The sequence below is a fragment of the Mirounga leonina genome, unplaced genomic scaffold (genome assembly GCF_011800145.1).
Source record: "Mirounga leonina isolate KUSES-001 unplaced genomic scaffold, KU_Mleo_1.0 Mir_115, whole genome shotgun sequence".
Classification (NCBI taxonomy): domain Eukaryota; kingdom Metazoa; phylum Chordata; class Mammalia; order Carnivora; family Phocidae; genus Mirounga; species Mirounga leonina.
In genome coordinates, this window is record NW_023270268.1 from 90,795,473 (window position 1) to 90,820,276 (window position 24,804).

The following is a 24,804-nucleotide window of genomic DNA, read 5'->3' on the forward strand; positions in this document are numbered from 1 at the left end:
GAAGGAAGGAAGGAAGGAAGGAAGGAAGGAAGGAAGGAAGGAAGGAAGGAAGGAAGGAAGGAAGAAAGGGAGGAAGGGAGGAAGGATGGGAGGGGAAAAAAAAGAAAACAAAGTTACAAGTATACTTACTATAAGAATATATGGACCGATCTTACAATGTTGGAGTACAGAATGTTAATTTCCTAAACCTCTTACAAATTAATCTCAAAAAAAAAAAAATAACCCAGTAGAAAAATGGTAAAGGATTTATACAAGTAATTCATAGCAAAATTACAAAGGACCAATAACCATACAGATCCTCGACCTTACTCATAATAAAGGAAATACAAAATAAAAATGAGATACTATTTTTTACCTATAAGGCCAAAATTATTTTTAATAATACCCCATATTTGTGAAGACATGAGCCATCAGTCACTCTCACTCGTTATTATTGTGAGAATAAAGTGGTACAATGATTTGGCAATTTTGTTTATATATGTACTGGTGATATCTGAGAGAATACACAAGAACATTGTTAAGCTCTGATGGTTCTGGTACTTGGCCCTGAAGAAACTGGAAGACAAATTGGAGGACCCATTTACCCTTAGGGACTTTTGAATTACTTAAATTATTTCTACCAATAGCATGTATTACTTTTATAATTTTTTTAAAAAATGTATTTCAAAAATAAAAAAAAACTACCCATGTTCTCTCAATCTATGTAAGATTCATTGTCCTCACCTTCCAGAGTAAGAATTAGTATCCGATGACGTATACACACTAATGTTTTTCTATGGATTTTCCTGTACAGATATCCCTCAAGGTACTTTTCCTCTTCCTTTATAATTGTCACTGGGAACGAAAATTCTTCATTTTTTGTCAGTATGGGAACCACCAAGAGCCAGAGCCCCAATTTGAAGAGTGATGGATAGAGTGGAAAGGTGGGAAAAGGCCAGGGCTATGGGCAGCAGTGGCTATTAAGAAGTGATGCTGTGTCATTGTTTCTCACATTAAAGCCCACAGATCGTTGTTGACTTGAGCATCTTCCTGATGGTACTTCCTGAGCAGTCTGCATATCCCTGTAACACCGCCCTAAGGCTTATGTGTCCTTGTTTTCCCCCCAGCTGGCTTTATAGGATTCTACCTTCAGTTTCTCACAAGCCCTTTGAATCTATCGACCAAGGCCATGTCACTCACAACTGGGATGAAGTTGACCCCGACCCTAACCAGGTAAACTGGTCTTGTGCATTGGAGCATACCATGTATCCAGAGCCTTGACTATAAATATTTAAGTCAAACCTGAGTCTTTAAGAAATTAGACATTTTTTAAAAATAAATGCTAAAGTATGTCTGTTATTTTGCTCATACTTGGGTGGGAGTTTGGGAATTAACTGTTCACGCGCACGAGTGAGTGTGTGTGTGTATTCATATACTCTGCTTTCGGTAATGAGACAGATCCAATACCATAGTGGACAGAGCTCTGTTTTTGTTCCTTACCTTTGAGAACTCCAGTATATTCCCTTTGTCTCTTAGCTTAGGTACATGCCACGGATAACAGGGATATAATGCAGGAAGTAAAACAGACCTGGGATTCTTAGAGTGAGTCACTCCTCCTTTAAGGGTCTGCATCCCTGCTCCTCCACTTACCCACTGGGTCTTTGAGCCACGGTGTTTCACCTGTACCCTGGGGTGATCACAACATCTGCCATGTAGTGCTGTTGTGAAGATTACATGGAAGAACAGGTGTAAACATGCTTCACAGTGCCCGGCACATGGGAGGCAAGACCCAGGACCCTGATACAGCCATGTTGATATACTCACTTAAAGGCAGCAGTCTAATATCAAGTATAAAATCTTGAATTTTATATTCAGGTCAATGTGGTTTCTTGTTTTATATTTTTTTTATTCTGAGGTCCCTGTCTGCCAAATTGACAGAAAACAACTTCATTTCAGTCTTCCCTGGGAATCGCTGGCTTTAAACAATGCCAAAGTAGAATAGGGGTTGGGCCTTGCTGGTTGGTTCTCTCTCACTGGGTGATATGAGATGCCCACTGTTCTGCTACCATCATGCAGAGGCTTGGGCAGGGAATCATCTGCCAGTCCACTTCTGGTTCTGTTGTCCTGGGTATGCCACACAACTCTTCCCTCCTTCTCGGAGTTGCTGGGTGTAGGTTCAAGAGTCTTCTTTGTATTCAAAGTCTACACAGATCCATCAGCCAATTCATCTCTTTCTCTCTCATTCTCTCCTTCCCACAGCCCAAGGAAATCTGATGCCTCTCCTTGGTTTACCAAGACATTATGTCTATACCTACAACTCCCCTTCCCCTAAATGCTTGGATTTTTTGCAGAACAAAAGCCAGAATAATCATAGTCACTTTTGGTTTCCTGCTCTGCTCCATCTCTTCTAATTACGGAAATCTCAGAGAACTGAGTACCTGCTTGAATGCTACTTACTCCTCTCCAGCAGGGACAGAAGGGAGGCCTTCAGAGTGAAAAACAAAATTTGAGTTAACAACTTAAATGTTAGCCATCTCACAGCCATTTTGAAACCAGGATATATTGTCTAAATGACTGCCCCTTAAACTTATGTGAAGTTTAATGCATGAAGCATACATCCTCCCCGTTCACCACCGGCCTGTTTTTGCCTCTCAGCATAGGGGAAAAGGTCAATCCCTGCTTCAAGCCCCCAACCCTGCGGGCACCATGCCCTACCAAGACCCAAAGCCAGGCTTTCAGCTCCTGCCCCTTTCCACTTCCTCCAGTCAGAGGTCTTGTGCAGATCACAATTTGCACAACCGACCTGGGGACCCCGTCTTCACCTCGTCCTTGAGTCTCACCTGGCTTCCTAATCCAGGCCCATCTGACCATTTTTTCCCCCACCCTTAGGTTAAGAATGTATCTGGCAGACCATCCTCATTTAACCATCTAGTTCCCCACCCAGCTCCTAAAGGGCCATAAATCATTCTAGCCCAAGTCACTGCTCATTCTCTGGAAATCTGCTGGATTCCTCCTCAATGGGTTACATCTCAAATTTGCTAATTTCTCTCTTAGAGTTACAATGGTTGTGCTTGTTTGTTTTTGACCAATAAATAGACCTGACAGCTTAATAATGGGACTCTATCTTCTACTAGATAATATAAAGGATGGATGCCTGTACTTTGACAGAATTCCTGGTCAGGCTAAATAAATTAAGCATTTAATATATACTAGTTTTGGAAGGTTGAGAGGGGATTTGAGCCACAAGAATTTTCCCTATTCTTTTCTTCAGGCAGCATAAGGGAATACTCAATTAAATTTCTGATAGTTCTCTCAAGTGGAGCCAAATCTCATATTATACAAAGGAATAGGGTGGTTGTAGAATCAGCAAGTAAGACAAAAATTAAGTACAAACAAAATTATTTCTGAAAAATCCCTTGAATCACCCACAAATTATAGGATACATGGTTTTGTGTATGCCACCCTGTATGGTAATTCTTATGTACACTGAATTTGAGAACTAACTACACTAAATTGAGCTAGACTAAAAGAAAGATTACAGGGAAAGGCCATACGCAAATGTTTGGGAATTCAAATCATGGGCCTTTATTTTTTTTTTTTAAGATTTTATTTATTCATTTGACAGGGAGAGAGCACAAGCAGAGTGAGCAGCAGACAGAGGGAAAGGGAGAAGCAGGCTCCTTGCTGAGCAAGGAGCCAGATGCGGGGCTTGATGAGGGGCTCAATGAGAGGCTTGATCCCAGGACCCTGGGATCATGACCAGAGCCAAAGGCAGATGTTTAACCAACTGACCCACCCAGGCACCCCTCATGGGGCCTTTAGGATAGCTATCAAATAACTAGTGGTAAATAAGGCAGAGTGGGAAATTTCAGTGCCCTTGCCTACTCATATCACCCACACCAATCATCAAAGCCTCTATAAACTTAATACATCTTCATAGATTTGTTTATGGTTGTGTGGCCAACAGTGGAGCCACACTTATTTTTATATAATTTATTTGGGGTAGGGGTCAGGTTTCAAGCCTAACCTTTAAGGAAAATATGAGTGTGATGTGAGTCTACTGAGTGTAATAAGTAACATGCTCATGTTTTTATTACACATTATTATTTCTATGACTTTTATTGATACATTTTATTTAACATGAATACACCCCTTTATAGTGATTATTTTGTAGTACAGGTGGCTTATCCAGGGAAGTTAACCTCACTCTGATAGAATTTTTCTGGTTTTGTCTTGTTAAAAAAGTAATACATACTTAATAAAAACTCAAATGATGTAGAAATTAACAAAGGAGAAAATGGAAGTCTCTCATCATAGGCGAGAGTCAAGTATGCCATTTTTGCATGTTATTTTATTGTTTCATAACTAGCTAACGTACATTTTGAGAAGGAAGTTTGAGGCAACTGCATTAAAAAGCCTGAGTTAATGTAGAGGCATCAAAAGAGCTGGACCAACAGTTTCTGTTTGCTTTCTAGTAGATACTAATTATATATTTGTTTCCTCTCCTTCCCTGTGTTTCCCATTCTAGCCTCCCTTTGCACTTCTCCTTGAACTTGTTACCTTTCTCCTGTTTTGAACTCCTTCAAACACATTCTATATGATGGCCACCAAATGAATTTCTTCTCCATTATTTCCCTTTTTTTCATTTACGACCTTGTGCTCACATGCTTTGAGACAGCTGTGCCCCAGAACTCAACAGTGTCTCTGTGGGCAAAAGCTACACCGAGGTAGCAGTTTATCATCCTCCTGTTCTGTGACTTACCTCCCCTGCCATCCTGCTTCCTTTGCCCTGCTACACACATCCTGGCTGTTCGTGCTACGTCGATCCTTTTGTCTTTTCATTTACACCTTCTTGACAAGTTAATATCTCTTTCCAATTTTATGCTTCATTAATAACCACAGCAATCTGCATTCATCACTTCTCCCCTCTCATAACCTCTTCCAAATATGGACACTAGATCTCATCGAGAAAGTCTCAGAAAATTATATTTAGGTATCCGTCTGACAGTCCTTCTCTGTTGAAGCCTGTATTGTAGGTGTGTGTCTTCACCTGTCACAGACCAAAATAAATAATTCATCAGTTTCACCAACTCCCCACATTAGTCATCTCTGGGAATTTGAAGACTTGAAAATTACCTAATATTTCCTTCAAGAGAGCATCATGGGATATGCTATTATCACTGTCATCTTTGATACCTTCCCAGGAAGATTGAGGACAATATTCCCAAAACAAATGTCTAAGAATTAATGCAAACTCTTTTTGAGTGTATTTAGATTCAGCCTGTGGACATAACAAGTTCAATCCATTAATATCTCACATAAGAAATATACCGAATTTTGTTCATCATGTACCTTCCTCTAACTTCTGGAATCTCAGAATTTAACAAACAAATCTTCATCCAGTTTAACTGTGATTTTGCAGATTTCAATTAGCATTCTTGAATCAGCATTCCTCTTTAAAGATGAGAGTCCTTTAAAGTTTATCTTTCTTATTACTACATCCCTAACCTTTTGACTTTTGGAAAGTCAGACGGGAGCCAGTTAAGCCTCAGCTGAGAAATTACCTCTTAGTTCTCAACCAGTATAATTTGGACCAAGTGATAAACACCTCACAGATAATTAAAGACCAAGCCATAAAATTCCCTTTGCCTCTAGGACATGCAAATTACCAAAAATGTTTCCAAAAATACACCCTCCCTGGGTATTTGCTGTCTAATTTGTCAAACTCTTCAGCTCTGCCATCCCTAAAAGCCCCCTCTCTTAAAAAATGTCCTGGATTTCCCACTTCTTTAAGCTTTTTTTTTTTTTTTTAAAGATTTTTATTTATTTATTTGAGACAGAGAGAATGAGAGAGACAGAGAGCACACGGGAGGTGGGAGGGTCAGAGGGAGAAGCAGGCTCCCTGCCGAGCAGGGAGCCCGATGCGGGACTCGATGAGGGACTCGATGCGGGACTCGATGCGGGACTCGATGCGGGGACTCCAGGATCATGACCTGAGCCGAAGGCAGTCGCTTAACCAACTGAGCCACCCAGGCGCCCTCCACTTCTTTAAGCTTTTGACCAAGACTCTCCTATTCACACCAGATGTCTTGAGAAAGATATCTAAACCCATTTTATCACCCCCACTCATCTCTGAACCCTTTACAGTTCAGCCTGCCCAGACTACCCTGTTGAAACTATATCTTCTTTAAACAACAATAATGCACTCCCCACTATTGGGGAGTTTTTATTCAAAACTTACATAAGAGTGTCAATGCCCAATAATCCCATCAATGCAGAGCTAACCACTTCTAATTTTTTAGTTTCTTTCTTTCCAGTTTTTTTTTTTTTTTTTTTGGTAAATAAGATCTGGGGTCCCATGCAGCCAGAAGCCAATCTTCATTTGTTTCTCCTGATAACATTAACAATACCCAATATATAACCTACAAGAACACTTGGTAAACTCCCCTTTCCCTAGTTCTTCCAGACTCTAGCCCTCTCACACCCTGAGTCCTCTCTCATTTCACCACTCATCTTCCCCAAGCTCCTCAGCCCCGCCTCTGGTTCACAGCATGCTGCTGCCTCCTCCTCCTCCCCCTCCTCTTTCTGCTCCTGGAGAATGAACTTACAGTGTAGGTCCCCATCCCCTTTCCTAAAAGACTCACACATGAAACAGGGATCTGCATGGTGAGGCTGGAATTCACAAGATTGAGAGGAGGATGGGCAAATCAGAATTTTCCAAAGAGGCAGAGAAGGGCAGAGGAAGGGCTGTGAATAATCATATATTAATACTGTTTTAGAAATCAGTTATACAAACAAACAAAAAGTAGAAACAAACCCATAAATACAGAGAACAAACTGATGGTTGCCAGAGGGGAGGGAGGGTGCGGAGATGGGCAAAATGGGAAAGGGAGGGGGAGGTACAGGCTCCCAGTTTTGGAATGAATAAGTCACGGGGATAAAAGGTACAGCATGGGGAATATAGTCCATACTATTATAATAGCGTTGTATGGTGACAGATGGTAGCTACACTTGTGGTGGGCATAGCATCGTGTATAGACTTGTCGAATCACCAAGTTGTAACCTGAAACTAATGTCACATTGTGTGTCAACTATACTTCAATTTAAAAAAATCAGTTATATATATATTTACTCTAATGAAAGTCGTGCTGTAATACCGTTTTACATTGTGGGGGTTTTTTATTTAAACATCATATTTTGTGCCTTTTCTCATGTCTTTTTAAACTCCTTGAGTATAGGTGATTTTTAATGTGGCTTTGTAATCCAGTATATGTTTATAAGGTAAGTCTTCTATTGTCAAATATTTAGAGTGTTTCCATTTTTACTATCATAAATCATCTATGGCTAAATACATACATGTTTCTCCTCAACATCCCAAACCCTACAACAGTTGACTTCCCTCTCTTCTTCCCGTGCAGGCTCCCAAGATAGGCAGTCAAGATCCCTAATTTACTATCATGTCTTTCAAACCCTCCACTCTCTACCGTGTGCCCTACCCACCAACTATACTGGAAATTTTACCATTTCAGGGCAATACCCTAAGTTTTCCTGCATCATTGCTTTATGCTCTTTCATCTATCTGGAATTTTCTTTTTTTCCCTCACAAATATTCACCCATCCAAATCCCACCCATAATTTAAGACTCATCTTAAATACCACTTTCTTCCTTGAGCCTTATCTATAATTCTCAGGGTATTTGAGAATAGGATCTATGTCTCCATCATCTTCATATGACCTGCGGTGTTCAGCACATGTCTTCTTCCAAAGAGTAGAACCACAAGTATTTGTTGAATTGACTCCCTGATAGCTCAGATCCCATCATCCTATAAACAGACTAGATTGCATTTTCCTAAATGCATTCACTGGTGTTTGCCAAAAGTATTAGAGTGCACGTTGCTTTCTGTTCAGCCCTTTTGGATAGCTTGCTGGCTCTTTTTACAGTAAATCTCCATCAACTTGCATTTCACTCCTTGGAAAGATGTTGGCACTTCCTGAAAACCAGATTATTTCACTGTGTGTATCTCTTACTTTCCATATATAAGAATGTTAAATAGGTTCTATGCCAGGACTTATTCTTGAGGTAACATTTCTCTTCCAAGTCATTTCTACTTACCTATTTCCTTGTTTCCCTATCAGAAAATGCCCACGCTTCCAAGGTCTTCTGTAATAGTTTCCCTGAGGGCAGAGACTGTCATGTTTACTGCCAGCACCTGGCATTAAACCTGGCACACAGAGAGGTCCAATAAATCATTTGAATGAATTAATATAAGAAGCTTGAATAAGAATGCTGACACTGAAAGACCTTAGCAAGGTTCAGGTCCCAGGAGTCAGACTGGGCCAGGGCAACTTAGCACTGGAGGAGTAGTAAATAAGTAATAAGTAGTAAATAAGTAAATAAGTAGTAAATACTTAGTAAATAAGATTGGAAGACCAAGTACAAGACCATTAAAGAGAGGCAAAGCCTGGGTTTAGAAGCTATGCAGATCATGAATAGTTTGGGAAGCAGATCAAGATAGGCTGAGATATAAGGGCTCAGAGTGTAGGTTACTAAGAGAGACTGGGAGAATCTTGGTATCTGTTCTTAGTAGAGAAAACTTCTCTAAACCATCAGTCCTTTCACTTCTAAAATAGAGATGATAATCATAGGCATCTCAGAAGGTTGTCGTGAGTATTAAATGTCATCCAACAAATATTTACTGAGTGACTACTATGTTTCATGCTCTATGCTACGTGCTAACGAATGGATGTAATACTCTTAGTTTTATATTCAAATGCAAGGTCAAATGGGAATCCAGGTTTCTATTTATGAAAAAATGCTGTTCAAATCCCATGAAGCGTTATCTTTTTTGTAGCTTCATGGAAGACTTTTTTAAATTTAAATTTTAGTTAGTTAACATACAGTGCAATATTGGTTTCTGGAGTAGAGTTCAGTGATTCATCACTTACATACAACACCCAGTGCTCATCACAACACGTACCCTCTTGAATACCCATCACCCATCTAGCCCATCACCCACCAGCCTCCCTCCATCAACCCTTAGTTTCTTTCTCTATTGGTTAGGAGTCTTTTATGGTTTGTTTCCCTCTCTCTTTTTCTTCCTCCTTCCCATATGTTCATCTGTTTTCTTTTCTTGAAAGACTTTTGAAAGTCTGAATAAAGTATAGTGACTTGCATCCTCCTTACCTGTGCTCTTGCCTATTACCTCAACTCCAATGGGTCACTCAAAGCCTCATTTCTCTCCACATAAATCATGTTGGCTTTTCTTTTAAATTACTAGATTTGCTGAAGAATTCAGTGAGCCACTGTTTTATTTTATTCACGCCACACACATATACACACATCTTCCTGAGTTTGTACTAAAACTCACTGTAGTGGGATTACCCTGGGCCTCCCCTAGCCATAGCTACTGCTAATAATTGCTAACATATTGTGGTCACTCTGTATCTACAAGTTACTTCCAAATTCTTAGATAGATGGTATCAGCTTCTAATGATACGTCTACCTCTAGTCAGCCATTATTGTTGAGAGTATCTAACTCATCTAATCTAATTGAGTCCAAGGCAGTTTTGGAGGGAATTTCAGTAAATCAAAGAATCTTCATGTTGAAAGGGATCTTCAGATCATCTAGTCCAACTCCTGGTCTTCTGACTCTGGAAATACTGAGGTCAAATCTCTAATTTCTTTTTCATTCCTGAGCATGCATTTTAAATCTTGATCATTAAATGTTGCCACTGATCTCTGTTTTTCTCCTTTGGTAACCTTAAAAAATTTTAATTCTAACTTTGGATTCCCTTGAAGATGCTTTTCAAATTATTTCTAACCACCCCATTTCTGGTAAGTAAAAGTTTATTTTCCAATAGCATTTGTAGGATACAGCTGCAAAATGTGTGAAGCAATGTTAGAACTGAAAGGAGAAATAGATAAATCCACAATTATAGTTAGAAACTTCAACATCTCTCTCTCAACAGTTGATAGAACAACTAGACAGAAAATCAGGATATGGAAGAACTGAGGGTTTTTCACATTCATAAAGACTTACATTTTAGAAAAAATCTTTGGATTTTTAGAAACATTTGCCAATTTACTATTGCCGGAATGTCACTTGACCACAAATATTCTCACAAATTTGCTTTAGTCTTATTCTTTGAGATGTTAGCAATGTTCTTAGTGCCTTATATTTATTCATTCATTCAAACATTCAATAGAATTTTATTAATATCCTCTATAGTCAAGACATTGCATTGAGTACTACAATTGATTTCATTGTTTTTGAAATGTTTAATAATTAAATTCTGTGTGAAGGGTTATTTAGCAATAATATATAGTATGAACTTTAAAAACTGTTTAAAAAGTTATAGAACTGAATCAACTAACAAGCATCCTTTACCACTTTCAAAAGCTCTTCTCTGAAGAGAATTCTGGAATTATAGTTTCCTCCAGCACTCCATTGTTACATGTAAGAAAAAATACAATCCAGAGAGAGAAAATGACTTCACTTGCCTGAGGTCACAGAATAAATGGAAAGAGAGGCAGTATCAGGAACCAGATCTCCTTCCCGTCTCAGCCCAATACACAACCCCCTTGGGCTGGCCTTGGATCAGAGGGTTACTGCTCCACAGCATGCAATTAAGCTGAACATCTGGCTTTAGCAGGAGACATTTCTCCCCTCCACCTCATGGGTTCTTCCTGTTTATCATCTCCCCAGATCTCCCTCCTCACATTCAACAACATATCACACCAAAGCTCCTGACACAAATCTCTTGCCCAAATATCAAAAGCTGGCTTCTTCTTGTGAGTACTGGATTTATCAGAACCAGCTTGGGTTTTTATTATCCTTCAGGATACACTGAATATAGATCCTGTACAATCTGCTGCTATCAGACCCAGCTGATAAATTGCTTCTTTCTCCATACCAGTTCCATCATTTGAAGGGTATCATTTTTGCATTAGAGAAGATTCTTCAAGACCACTGCCTCATCTAGTGTGTGGGCCCTGTTGAAGGCATGCTCTCTACATCATCATGTAGGTGCCTGTCCACCCGACACCCCTGGCTCTCTCCTCATGACTTGAGGGTTGATATGCCACAGAAGACTGAAAAACTGACCAGCAACAAATAACCAAACCAACCTCTCAGCCTCTCTGGCTTAGTTTTTCCCACTCACAGAAGACAAACCTCTTCTTTGGGGTTTAGGACTTTATTTCTAACCCCAACAGGTATTTCAATTTCAGGAAGATCTACAAAGGTGTTGTCCCACTCACAGAAGACAAACCTCTTCTTTGGGGTTTAGGACTTTATTTCTAACCCCAACAGGTATTTCAATTTCAGGAAGATCTACAAAGGTATTGTCTCACTACAACAAATCAGGCAGTGCTTCTCCTATTACTGGAATTTCCTCTCTCTCTTTCTTTCTTTTCTCTCTTCCTTCCTTCCTTCCATTCTTTCTCTTTTTTCCTTTCTTTCCTTCTCTTTTTTCTTTCTTATTTCTTTCTCTTATCTTCTTTTTTAGAAATTTATTTATTTGAGAGTGTGTGTACGTGTGTGGACGCGCGCGGGTGTGCGCACAAGCTGGGGAGGGGCAGAGGGAAAGGCAGAGGGGAAGCAGACTCCCCACTGAGCATGGAGCCCTACAGGGGGCTGGATCTCATGACCCTGAGATCATGACCTAAGGGAAACCAAGAGACAGACACTTAACCGACTGAGCCATCCAGGCACCCCTTCTCTTTTCTTGCTCTCCTTTTTTTCTTAGGTTTGTAAACATTTACGCTTGTGCTATTTAAACATCCTTGCTATTTAGTAGCTAGCATGTCACTGCCACATCTGGCCAAAGACACCACAATTTAGTTGATTGATTAATTTATTGATTGGTTGATTGGGTGGACTTTTCTGAGTATGATGCTTGGTTCAGTAATATAAGAATCACAGAATCTCTGGCTGGATGTGCTGATTCTTAAACTGTAACTGCCCCATTAGTAGATCTTTTATAAAATAAAGATTTTATAAAATACAGAACAAATTCTGATTTAATTGAGTCTTGGGCTCAAAGTCCTTCTGGGTGGCTCTCATGGGTAACCAGGTTCAGAACCTCTGGATAGGTCTAAAAGTTTGCCCAGGCAACTATTGATCTGATGCTTAAATCCCTTCCCTTGGGAAACTAGAAGGTTGACTCTTCTTAAGACCAAGACGCTAGGTAGTCTAGTCTTCCAGACAATCTTCCTGGGTGTACAAACTCTGCACACTGCTAATGTAGAGGGAAGCAGCGTGTAGTGATTAGTACTAGACTAGAACTTCCTCTCAGAAAGCTAGAAGTGCTTAGCTGTGGCCCTTCCTGATGTCAGGGGACTATCCTCCTAGGTCAGTGGTTTTCAACCAAGGAAAATTTGTCCCCCAGATGACATGTGACAATGTCTGGAGACATTTTTGGTTATTACAACTTGGGGGAGTGCTACTGGGATCTAGTGAGTAGTGGTCAGGGGCTGCTGCTAAACATCCTACATGCACAGGATAGCTGCACAACAAGGAATTATCCAACGCAAAATGTCAATAGTGCTGAAGTTAAGAAACCTTTCCCAGATCCTTGCTCTCAGGTTCTCCTTCCTCCCAGGAAATACCATCTTTAATGGAATTAGTCCTAAACCTTTTCCTTTTTTTTTTTTCTTTTTTCTGGGGCTTGAACTCATGACCCTGAGATCAAGACCTGAGCTGAGATCAAGACTCGGATGCTTAACCAACTGAGCCATCCAGGAGCCCCTAAACCTTTTCCTTCTTTCTGAGGCACGATTTCAACGTTTTCCAAATCGACATTTTCTATCCTTTTTAAGTCATCCCAAGATGAGATCATCTTGCTTTGCTTTTAAACAATAAAGACCGCCACCTGACTGTTTATGTCAGAGAGGCAGAATGATCCTAGTGCCACCTTTCCCACTTGCTGCTTCCTCTCCCACTCAGCTGCCTCCCCAAAATATGAAATGAGCCAAGCCACGTGACCTAGGGGAGGCCTGCCTTGTCTTCACTGACCGGGCACCACAGCTGGTGGAACTGGCCCCGGGGGCACAGGCCATTGCGTGAGATGTCCTGAGGTTTACAGGCCCGCTGCCAGGCTGATTAGTAAGTGCTGGGCCAACACACTTTTAGTAGGTCCTAGACCTGCTGATTTTCGCCCCACTTCCTTAGATCATTTCATTATTAAATTAAAGATTGTTGTGATTTAAACTGAACTGTCAGGCGGCCTGGGGACAAACGTGGGGTTTGGTGAAGAAATGGAACCTGGTACAGCATTTACTAAATCCAACCTCAGTTGGGTGTTTTTTTCTTTCTCTTAAAGAAATAATTCAAAACTCCCAAGGCTAGAAGTAGAAGTAGAACCTTCTCCTGCAGTGTCAGGAGCCCACACAGAGAGGCTAGCATGCCAGGAAAGGAAGCTGATTATAAATAGCATAAAAAGCAGCATCAGTCAAAACTCACTGATGTGCCTGAGCAAAATGTTAAAGGAAACAAACAGCTTCTGAAATAAGAAGCAATGATCTTTTTAAATTTTTTTAATTTAAAGTGCTAAAGAATGAAAACTATAGATGATAGATAGATAGATGATAGATAGATAGATAGATAGATCAAACACACACACAACCACACACACACTACATACATACATACATACACAGAACCCAACTGAGACCCTTGAGGAAGTAATGGGTAATTATTAATTTTAAAATAACAAAACTACAAGTAGTCGGAGACACATAGAAGGAACAGCCATCCTTTTTCTGTGTGATCAATGCTATTTATTTAGAAAGCCTATGGTTTCCCCTTCTAAAATAATTTTCCTGTTACATGTATTTTTTTTCCCAGCTTCGATGGAAACCATTTGAGATCCCAAAAGCATCTCAGAAGAAGGTGGACTTTGTGAGCGTAAGTCAATGCCATGCACACCTTCCCTCTGCTCTGCTTTCTTCCCCGGTGAGCGATCCAGCCCTTTGCAGGCTGAATGCCAGGCGGCAGCAGACTTAGAGGCAGGCAGCAGAGACAGCACCACCGGCCCCTGCTTCCAGGGCTGGCCAAGGGATGTCTTACTTACAGGCACCAAATGGCCGCTGACACCAAAGGGCACTGGTGAGCTATTTACAACATCTCTGAATGGCCAATGGAAATTGAGCATTTACCTGACTCAGGTTTCTTTGTTTGGGGTTAGAACAGGGGTTCTTAGCTTTTTTTTCCCCCATGGACTCCTTTTTTTTTAATTTTGTTAGCTACCATACAGTGCAATATTTGTTTCTGGAGTAGAGTTCGGTAATTCATCGATTACATACCACACCCAGTGCTCATCACAACAAGTGCCCTCCTTAATCCCCATTACCCACCTAGCCCATTCCCCACCCACCTCCCTCCATCAACCCTCAGTTTGTTCTCTACAGTTAAGAGTCATTTATGGCTTGTTTCCCTCTCCATGGACTCCTTTAATAGTCTGGTAAAGCTTGTGTTTTTAAATGCATAAAATAAATTACATAAAATTACAAAGAAGTTGATCATATTGAAATACAATGATAAAAATATTAAAATAACAAATTTGGTTTTATAGTAAGTAACATATGCTTCCTTATAAATGCACTAAATCACAAGATCTATGGAAAGATCTAACAGCTATAGTTGTTAGAAGTATGAGCATAAACGAGATTCTGGAATAGCTGTAACAACTATAATGTGATCTAAAAATATCCATGATTTCTATCAGTGACCAGGTTACAGGTACTTTTAATACTTCTCTAGTTTGTTGCTTACATTCATATTAACCGAAGAAAATGATACATTTCAGAGATTATTGAAAATAAATATATAATTTTGTTCCCATCCAAGTTCATGAACTTTCTGAAATGGACCTAGAATAGCATCAACTCAGGGTGACAACTCTAGTTAATGCAATGCTGATCAGAAGTTCTGCTTGGTCGTTACAGGTGTTGGGAGTATTAGAACATTGTGCTCAGAGCAAACCATATGTAGAGGAGAGGGAAGGGAGCTTCAAGGCAGAGGGGCTCAAAGAAGGCAGTGGGAGGTTTTGCAGACCAACCTCAGTCCATGGCTTACTTAGGGAGAGTCCAGGTGCCCAGCCATGGGCCAAATTGTTTGGATCATGCAGAATTCCTTAGCTATATTAAGTGCTCCAAACTCTGTGTAGGTTCATCTAAATAGACTCCAAACTGACAAACTGAATTAAAATACAAAAAGAAATCCCCCACTCTGGGTGAATTATGGATATCTGAAGGAGCAGGGCTCCCTCCTTTCCATCTGCAGGTTTGGGGCTGAAGAATTTTGAGAAGACCCATGTGTTAAGGCTTCTTGGACTGTGGATTATCAGCAGAGAGGATTACAGTTGGTCAGAATGCTTCCACTTCCCTGTTGTGGAAAACTTAGGGCTGATCCTATGTATAAGCACAAAGCTGCCTACCTGGTGAGGTGCATTTGAGGGGCATTAATTGGTCCCTAATGTGGCATGCTTCTTCCCTTGGCCTCCTAGGTATCTGGTTTCACCTCTGAAAGAAACTCTCCCCCAGGTTGATCTTAAGCACCAAACTCATAAAATGCCAAGTAAGGTCATCTTAGCCATTGAGACAATCCAGATCTAGGGCCATGGCTGGCGACTAGGGTCAGCCACCACCTACCATAAAACCCATAAATCTTGAGTTCCCCAGAAGCAGGCTGAACCCCGAATGTCCCACTCGTCCCACGGAACAGACCCTATAGAACCTTGCCTCCTGGCTCTCAGGGACCAGGAGGAGGGCTGGCCTCTTGGACAAGACTTGCATACACCCTTCCTTCTCCTGCTGTTCCTTCCAGGGCCTGCATACCTTGTGTGGAGCTGGAGACATAAAGTCTAACAATGGACTTGCCATCCATATTTTTCTCTGTAACACCTCCATGGGGAACAGGTAAGTGGCTCAGTGCTTGGGCAGAACATCCCTATTCCCCAAGAGCTGTTGGCCAGAGAGTGAAAGCCAGGTGGTTGTTTTATGTTATTGTTTTTCCCCCCCAGAGCAACATTGATATACATTTATTAATAAGTGAGCATTTCAATCTTGACTGATCCCTGTAACATAAATAAGAATTTCACATAACAATGCAAATAGAAAAGAGACAATGGGCATTGGGAAGCTAGAATAGTCCAAGAGGTATTTTGACTTTAATCAGGTTTGGGTCAGAATATCTCTAATTTCTTAAAGTTCGCCAGGGCTGTTCTTGAGTCTAAAGTCATACTGCATGAGCAGCCATTAAGGGCCACCAGTTGGTGGCAAGTCAAGCTGACAGACTTTGGCTTCAGCTATTAACTGTGTAAGCTTAACATTCCTCAATAGAGGAGCTTACATATTGGATTTTTTTTTAATCAGAAAAAATATGTAAATGGCATTCTGCCTCTTCTTGGAGAAGCAGAATCTCAGACCAGTTTTGCACACTACCTCTGGAACCAGACTGTTACATCCAAAGCCCCATTCCACTCCTCCTGGCTGAGTAATCTGAGCAAGTCATTCAACTTCTCTGAGCCATGACAAGGCACTGAAGATGTCTCTTTGGGTCCAACATCATATCATACCACCTCCTCTCTTTTCCCCTGAGCCTCATTAGCCTTCACTCAGTTCTTTCAGCCTGCCTCAGAGCATTTGCATGTGCTGTTCTTTCTCCCTGAAATGTTCTTCCCACTCCCCAAACTCTTGCCTAGATAATTCCTTCAGATCTCAGGTCAAATGTCCCTTCTTCAGGGAAGCCTTTGCTGACTCCTCACATTAGATCAGGTTCATTATTCCTTCATTCCCCTGAACTTGACTCTCTACGATGATACAGTTCTGTAATTATTTGATTGCTGTCTGACTTCCTACTAGGCTGTAAGCTGCATGAGGGCAGAGATTGGGTCATTTTGCTCACCAGTTTATATCCAGCACTGAACCTGGCACATGGTGGGTGGTAAACAATAATACGTGGAGTGAATTAATTTGTCTGGACAATGTTAAAACTGAAAATCACAGGAATTATTCTTTATGTTTCAGATGTTTTTACAATTCAGATGGGGACTTCTTGATTGGTAAGTTCTGAGGATTTCACTGTGAATTGATCCCCAGTCACAAGCTGCTTTTCAATTTTATACATATTATTTTCCTTTATCCTTCAATCTGTCTTATGTAGAGCAATCTACAGACTGAGGTCTAGAGGCCATTGGTGGTCTGAAAAAGATTCCTGGTGTACCTCAAAGCCCCTGGTCTATTTCCTGGTCTCTCTGTCTTTGCCCATCTCTGCTGGGCCTTTCTAATATGGGAGATCTGGAATGCTGAAAAGAAATAAAGAGTAACACCAACATGTGATTAACTTATTAAGATAATTCTATTTGCTTTCAAACCTGCCCAAGAAAAGACTATCTGTCATTGATATCTGCCATTTAGATAGAAATTTTCATGATGGTATCTAAAATAGAATGTCTCTTAGAGATTTCTCTGGTCTACCCATTCTATTTGATGGTTTCAATATTGATATTTTGTAGTCACCATTTTGGTGTAGACATTAGATATGCAAATGCCAGACTCGCTGGAACTATCAGAAGTGAGTGGTTTTCCATCTGATTTCTGTTGCCCTTTTTGGTCAATCCACAGAACCGGGCATATACAAGCTCTTTACCTCGCAAACAAAAATAAGCAGAATCGATTTTTTCATTCACTTTCTTCCAGGTAGTAAAATTGTTAACCTAACTTGTCAGAATATTCATTTCCCCCCATGAGACTCAGTAAAGCTCTTTCTTTTGGAATGAAAAATCAAATGCAGCCCTTGAGCCTTTTACTCTTCATGAAGTGGTCCTCATGTGAAAAGAGTTGTTTGTTCACTGCTGCCCTGTCTTTTTTGTTAGTTCCCCAGAAAGGGAAACTTCACATTTACACTGAGTTTGGCAGGATGCTTGTGCAGCCCAATGAGATCTGCGTCATTCAGGTTGGTGATGTGTCCCCTTCTTCCCCTGCCTCTCCCTAATTTGGGAGCAATCAGATGTTGCAACTGCTGTCATTTCCAAATCTAAAATTTCTTGGTGGATCATGTCTGAGCAAGGGGAGGGAGTTTTAGTCATGCAGGAGGCTCCCTGTGCTGAAGGGGAAGCAGGCTTGGGAGCCTGATTTGTTTTAAAATATGACACAATCACAAAGCAAAGAGCATTATCAATTTGCTTTCCTAAATACTCATACACACTTTGGATAAGGCTCTGTTTCCATGGATTGGTGTGGGGGCTGGGGTGCATTGAAGACTAATTTCTTAAAAATTCGGCTATATCGGAGCACTGGTATCTCTGAACCCAATGAGAGATTAGAGTAGAATTGGTTTGGGTCACAGATGTGATTAGGAGTTAAATTTTTCATTTTAACTCATCTTTGAGCTGGTCACCTCTCAAACACAACTCATCAGACTGTAGCTTTATTTTTGCATCTGGGGCTAGCTGTGGCTCTGGGGCAGCTTTTTTATAGCTACAGGTATGATTTGGGAGTGCACACCAATGTCTACTTCCCGTTCCAGAGAGGAATGCGGTTCAGCATTGATGTCTTCGAGGAGACCAGGGGCTACATCCTGGAGGTCTACGGTGTCCACTTTGAGTTGCCTGACCTGGGACCAATTGGTAAATCTTCACTACAAGCTTTTAAGCTCCCTTGAGATATAGGACAGATAATTGCATGAGAGTTAAACATCCTTCTCCCCTTATTATCCTTCTCCCCTCATGATCTCACTCAAATTTCAACTTTCCTCTCTAGACAACTTCTCTAGATCAAGTGTAGTTGGGAATTTCAGAAGCCTATTAGAACTCTCTAAACAACCCCAGACATTTTTTTTTCAGACCTCTAAGTTCAGAGGTTCTGTGCAATGGCTGACCCAACTGATGAAATGAAATCATTAATTAGCTCATCAGTATATCAGTCCATCAGCTAGTCTTGGCTCTGTGTTGTGCTGAGGGTAATTACGGAATCTCATTAAGAGTAACACAGGCCTCTTCCCATAAAATACATACATAAAAATAAACAACTGAAGCCAACCCATTATAAATTTCTCTCTAGAGTAGTATATAGACCATTGGAGAGCAGACAGTATGTAATAGATTTCTGCTTGTACAGTGTACACCCTAAAGGATGTAGAAGTTTGGGTTACTAGGGGCCAAGTCACCAGGAATAGCTTTACAGAACAGATGAGATTTGACTAATTCTTGATGAAAAGCTGAGGACAAATAAAAAGGAAAGGGAACCACTTAAGCAAAACCATACATGTGGGAATGAACTTTGTGAATAGGAGGGAGATCATTTTCTCAAGTCAATAAGTTGTGTGTAGACAATAAAGCAGGTGAAAGACATAAAAACGGCAAGGGCTGTACTCCTATGGAAAGGGGACTTGGATTGAAAGATGCATGGTCTACAAACCTCACATTCAACTCAGCACATTCCACAAAATGTACACAGTTAACTCGGGGCCGTGAAGGAGCTAGAAACCTTCTCCATGAGGCAAGACGAAAACTTTCAAAAGTGAATCAAGGTCCCCCCACCCCCGATTCTTCTGGCAAACTGGAGGCAGGAGATGCGGGAGAGAAGTGAAGGTGGTAGGAGGAGTTGTTCTCAAAACATCTTTTGGAGTGAAAGGAGGGGCTGGGAAAATTGGCCCCTGGTGTCATCTGTGACATGTTTGCTAAAGGTGGTGGCCACACCTCCCAGTTCTTCCTTTCCTTGTCAACAGCTTTTTGAGAGCCAAACAGGACAGGCCAGCATGTGCCTTCTGGTCACTTCCCTGGGGAGATCCAAATAGTCAGAGGAAGGTGGGAGGCAGCAGAGAGGCAGCTGGAGCCATGGCGGGCCGTCTGTCATCCTGCTCACCACCCGCTCTTCCCACTTCAGTCTGGCTTCCTGTTGCTCTACAGTCAGCATAGCCTCCAGGTTCCGTGGAATACATACCCTCTGGAAAATATATATAATTTACTAACCAGCTGGGGGCTTATATTTTTTAACCCCAGGAGCCAGAAATGATAAAACACTCCCCAGGTCTCTCCTCTCAGAGTTAAATTATGTTTTTGCACTTAATACTTTTTATTTTTGGTCTTTTGATTTATTTTCTTTCTCTGGAGGGAACACTCACTCCTAAGCAAAGGTAAGCAGGCAAGTCCTGAGTACTTTTTTCCTGAGTGGCAGATAAATCTGTCAGGCTGGAGAGCAGTTTTGCAGACTTGGATGGATTCCGACTTCTGTCTGAGGAACAGAGGCATGCCTGGGGGCAACAGTATGTAACCCTTCCTTTCTGAGATCAAGGACTGTAGATGAGTTCTAGAATCATCATGGTTTTCTTGGGGAGAAGTTCTAGTATTCTACCAGATCTTCCCTTGGCCTCTTTTCTAGTCTCATCCTCTCCCCTCAACTGCAGTGATGCAATAATGCATGTAATATGGTCAATAAACCATATTTACTCTACAACTTTAGGAGGTGATGCTGGTGATGATGATGATGATTTTCATGATTCTTTTTCCTAATCAAATTCCTTGGGTCCTCCTAAAAGGGTACCAGACTGGGATTCCAATGAGCCTCTGGACAATGAAAACAAATTGTGGAATGGCTCTTGACATGGCCCTTTCTCTTTGTGCAACTGTGGGCATCTTTCCAATGTGATTTCAGAAGTATCTAAAAGACTTTTGGGTCGCTGTGTTCTAGGAGCCAATGGCTTGGCCAATCCTCGAGATTTTTTGATACCCGTTGCCTGGTATGAAGATCGCCAAGTGCCAGGTGGTTACACTGTGATTAATAAATACCAGGGCAAGCTATTTGCTGCTAAACAGGTAAAGTAAGAGGGTCGATGGACAGGAATGGAATAAATAGTTATTAAGCACCTACTGATTGCTAAGGCCAGTGTTAAGTACTTTACATATCCTTTCATTTTTACCATATCACTAAGACATTACAAATAAAGTACTATTTGCCTCATTTATAGTCACAAAAGGTAGTGACAAGTAATTTACCAAATGTCATAGTAAATGGCAGAACTAGCATTAGACCCTATATCTGTTTGACTCCAAAGGTCATGCTCTTTCCACTCACCAAGCAATAAAAATCCTGGCAATAGGTAGCTCCCTATAAATGGCATGTAAAATATACTATACAGGCAGGGTAATATGTTATGAAAAGGGAAATGAGTAAACAAGCAGATCATCTAAGATTTTTATTACCAATGGCACCATATTTCAAATAGAAGCTATGACTGATACAAAAAAAGTAGAACTCAATTAATTAGCTTGACCTAGTTTATACCACCAGCCTTGTAAACTCAGGAGATAAGCAAAGGCATAGATAATAATAATAATAAATAATAATGTAATATGTAATCTATAATACATTAGCATATATTATATTATTGCTCAATGTACTGAATATATATTAGCAGAATGTAATTATATAACCAAAGTAATCCAAAGATTTCTTCTGTTTACCTTTATTTATTACCATTATTTTTGCCCATTTGACATATAGCTTATATTTTTCAAGGCATATTATTTCCCTTGGACAGCATCCAAGGTAGATGGTGTGCTAACCAGCAGAGGCCAACTAGTTTGGCACTTAAAATTAACCCCTGAGAGTTACTTGCCAGCCTCATTGACACATTGTCACCTTCATATTGTCTGGGTCAGAATTTCTCAAAATGTGGTTTAGAGACCATTTGCACCAGAAATCCTAAGGGAAGCTTGTTTAAAATGCAGATCCTTCGATGTTATTCCAGCCTGGCAAAGATGATAACTTCTGGGCACGGGGTGTGGAAACCTGCATTCATTTTAAGCATGCTCCCCGTATTATTTTTGACATGTAGTTGATAGAGAACCAGTATTCTAAAGGTAGCCAGCAGCTCCGTGGGTTTCCAATTTCTAAGTGGACTCTGTGCTGGTTATTATCTGTGTGAGTTCCCACACTGATCCATTACCCCTTCTCTGCCATGATCTGTGTCCTGGGAGATGACCTGTATGGGCTCCCTAGGCAGCTGGTTTTGGGTTGGGTTCAAAGAGTGGGAGGTACTCACAGGAAGTTGGAGGCAGGAGGAAAGACAAGTTGAGGTTTTTCTTCTCCTGTTTCTTCCCTATTTGGGACTGCATCCCTCCATGATCTCAGTTCCTGCTGGGTAGCCCCAGTGGCGTCCTGGAGCCAGTTCATACTGGCATGCAAGAGCTGATAGACACATTCTTCCCAGCTTTGTGTTCAGCAACATTACATTAGTAGCTCAAAAGTGATGAAGGTGGAATACTTATACCCACAAAATTAACAAATGCTATAAAACAGAGCATTTTTTCCCCAGGGAGATAGTTGCTAGTTGTTAAATATTTACCAACACACCATTGAGCAGCCCCTTCTTCGTGGTTCTAGCTCTTGCTGGAATCCTATAACAACAGTGTCTTCACATATCCCACAGGCCTAGGAATGGCGATTCCCATTGTTGCTAGGCTCAGAAACCTCAGCATCTCTAGTCAGTTCACCTAACCCTAATCACACCTCTGTTAGTAGTCCCTTCAGTAAAGTCTTTAGAATATTCTGAGTTAGATGCTGTTTCCAGAACAGATGCATGGCTGCAGTGGGGACTACCTTCCTGTCACAGAGCACCGATCCTCTCCTACCCCAGAGGAGCAGGCCCAAGGAGCATCACCTCGGGATTGCTCTGAAAACTCAAGTCCTTGGGGCTGGAACTCTTAGGTACCACCTTCCTGCACTCAGCGACCTAGGAACTGAGTGTACCAGAAGCTCCTCTAGGCAGCAATTACCTGGAGAGCAGTCCCAGCAAGTGCCTGCCCTTTGCACCAGGAACCCCAGCCCAGATGGTCTGAGAATTGCTGACATCCACAGATTCTCACAACTGTGTTGAAAATTGTTGAAAAGGCACTACCTGGAGAATGTGTTGTGCTTCTGCTGCACTGTGATCAGAAGCTGCTGCAGCTTATGAACTGGAAAAATAGGGTTAGTGGCTTAGCAAGGGACAGTTTGAAGGCACGGGAAGCAACCACAAAATGATTCAGGGTCATACTTCTCCCAAGGGACGCCATTACTAAATTATGAGAACAAAATCAAATAAAAAAGAGAGGCAGTGATGCCAAGTACAAACTGTGGAAGCACAGCTACAAAAGCTTTAAGCACTGAGATTACCCTTTCCTGTTTTTTTGTTTGTTTGTTTGTTTTTGTGATCAGGACGTCTCCCCATTCAATGTTGTGGCCTGGCACGGGAACTACACCCCCTACAAGTACAACTTGGAGAACTTCATGGTCATTAACTCGGTGGCCTTTGACCATGCAGTAAGTCTGGACCATGGAGGGGCCCTGGGGATGGGGCAGCCCTTAGGTGGGAGGGGTCCCTAGTACGTCCCCGATATTCACAGATTTAACATTTCCAGTGTCACCCTTGGAAGCCCAAGATATAGTCATTCATCACTGCGCTGACAGGAATTTGAATCCCCTGCAGCCAGGCTTTGGGGAACAGAGTAAATAACAAGCTACTGGGGGAGCCAAGCCTGACATGCAACACTCAGCTTTGAACACAGCTTAGTTCTTACACCAAGTATCTCAGTAATTCCCATAGATGGCCAAAAACTTAGTTTCTCCTTAGCAAATGTATCCCCCAAAGAAACCAACTGCTAATGTTGGTGATAAAGTGATGAGAAAGAGACAGCTCTGGATTTGGAAAGTTCTCTGTCCTGCTTATGAATGCTTAGTCTGCTCAGTCCGGCTTCCTACTCCGGTATTCCACTCCTGGCTATTTTTAGCCGTGATGGAGCAGACAGCCCTCTTCTAAAGTTCCTCAGAATGCTCAGGGCCTGAATTTAAAACACATAAGTTCTAAAGTGTGAATTCGGTGATATTTTTCACTCAATTAGAGGGCCACAAATAAGCCCCTGGTCTACAGGGCAAGCCCCCAAGGCCCCACATTCGTGATAAAGTGTTCCATTCTGAGATCCTGGGGGAAAGTTCATTTTGCAGCCTAGTTCATAATAGATTAACTTAACCCAAAAGCTGGAGGGATAATTAGAGCAGAAGCCAGAGAACCAGAGACAGAAAGATTACTCTGAGTCAGTTCAGCTTATCTCTAGGGGGACAAAACTACCTTTCTGAAGAGCAACAACTCGTAACAAAACCAAAAGGGAAAAGAAAATGAGGCATCAAGCCCAAAACAGCATGAAAAAGGATCCAGAGACACGGATAGAGCTTTATTTGAGCCTCACTACCTTTTCTTTAACAGTTTCAGATCATTTCTCAAGACAGAGGAAGAAGTGTAAAATCTCACAGCGATAGGGTTGGGGTTTTGGCTTGCCTTTGCACGGGGCCAATCTTTGTACGGCTGCTACAGTTATTCTTCCAAAATCCAGGTCCGATCATTCTACCGCTGCATTAGAAAATCTGTGCAGCCTCCCCATGGTTTAGGATAGTCTGAGCTCTGAAGCGTGGTATCTGATGCTCTCCACCATCTGGCCCTGGACTCATTTTTCCAGTACCAATTCTTAGCCCCTCTGCCTTCTGCCAGTGCATTCTGGGCTTTAGCTTTCCTGCCTCTTAACAAAATCTCTGTGCATTTTGATGTCCTTCCTGTTTTCTGTGCTTAAAATGCCTTTTCCTTTCTCTCCTTCCTTCCTTCTTTTTCCTTCCCGCCTCCCTTTTTCTTTCTTTCTCCTTTCATTTTTCAAAAACTGCCTCAAATATCACCCCCTCTTTGAAGCCTTCCCTGATCCTCTCAGGTAGGTGGCATCCTCTGTACTCCCTTGGATTTCTATTTATAAAGCTAGATTGCCCTTGGCACCTTGCCGTGGTCAGTTGTTCACACA

General features: G+C 41.3%; 1 protein-coding gene across 1 annotated transcript in view; it reads left to right on the forward strand.

Annotated features, from left to right (window-relative positions):
* Window positions 1-24,804, forward strand: part of HGD (homogentisate 1,2-dioxygenase) — a 44,414-nt gene that overhangs the window by 11,371 nt on the left and 8,239 nt on the right. The window contains exons 4-11 of the mRNA XM_035000072.1: window positions 1,107-1,212; window positions 13,827-13,886; window positions 15,807-15,898; window positions 17,009-17,043; window positions 17,857-17,936; window positions 18,510-18,609; window positions 20,672-20,796; window positions 23,180-23,284. Coding sequence (XP_034855963.1) covers window positions 1,107-1,212; window positions 13,827-13,886; window positions 15,807-15,898; window positions 17,009-17,043; window positions 17,857-17,936; window positions 18,510-18,609; window positions 20,672-20,796; window positions 23,180-23,284 — 703 coding nt within the window. The remainder of the gene's footprint in view (window positions 1-1,106; window positions 1,213-13,826; window positions 13,887-15,806; window positions 15,899-17,008; window positions 17,044-17,856; window positions 17,937-18,509; window positions 18,610-20,671; window positions 20,797-23,179; window positions 23,285-24,804) is intronic.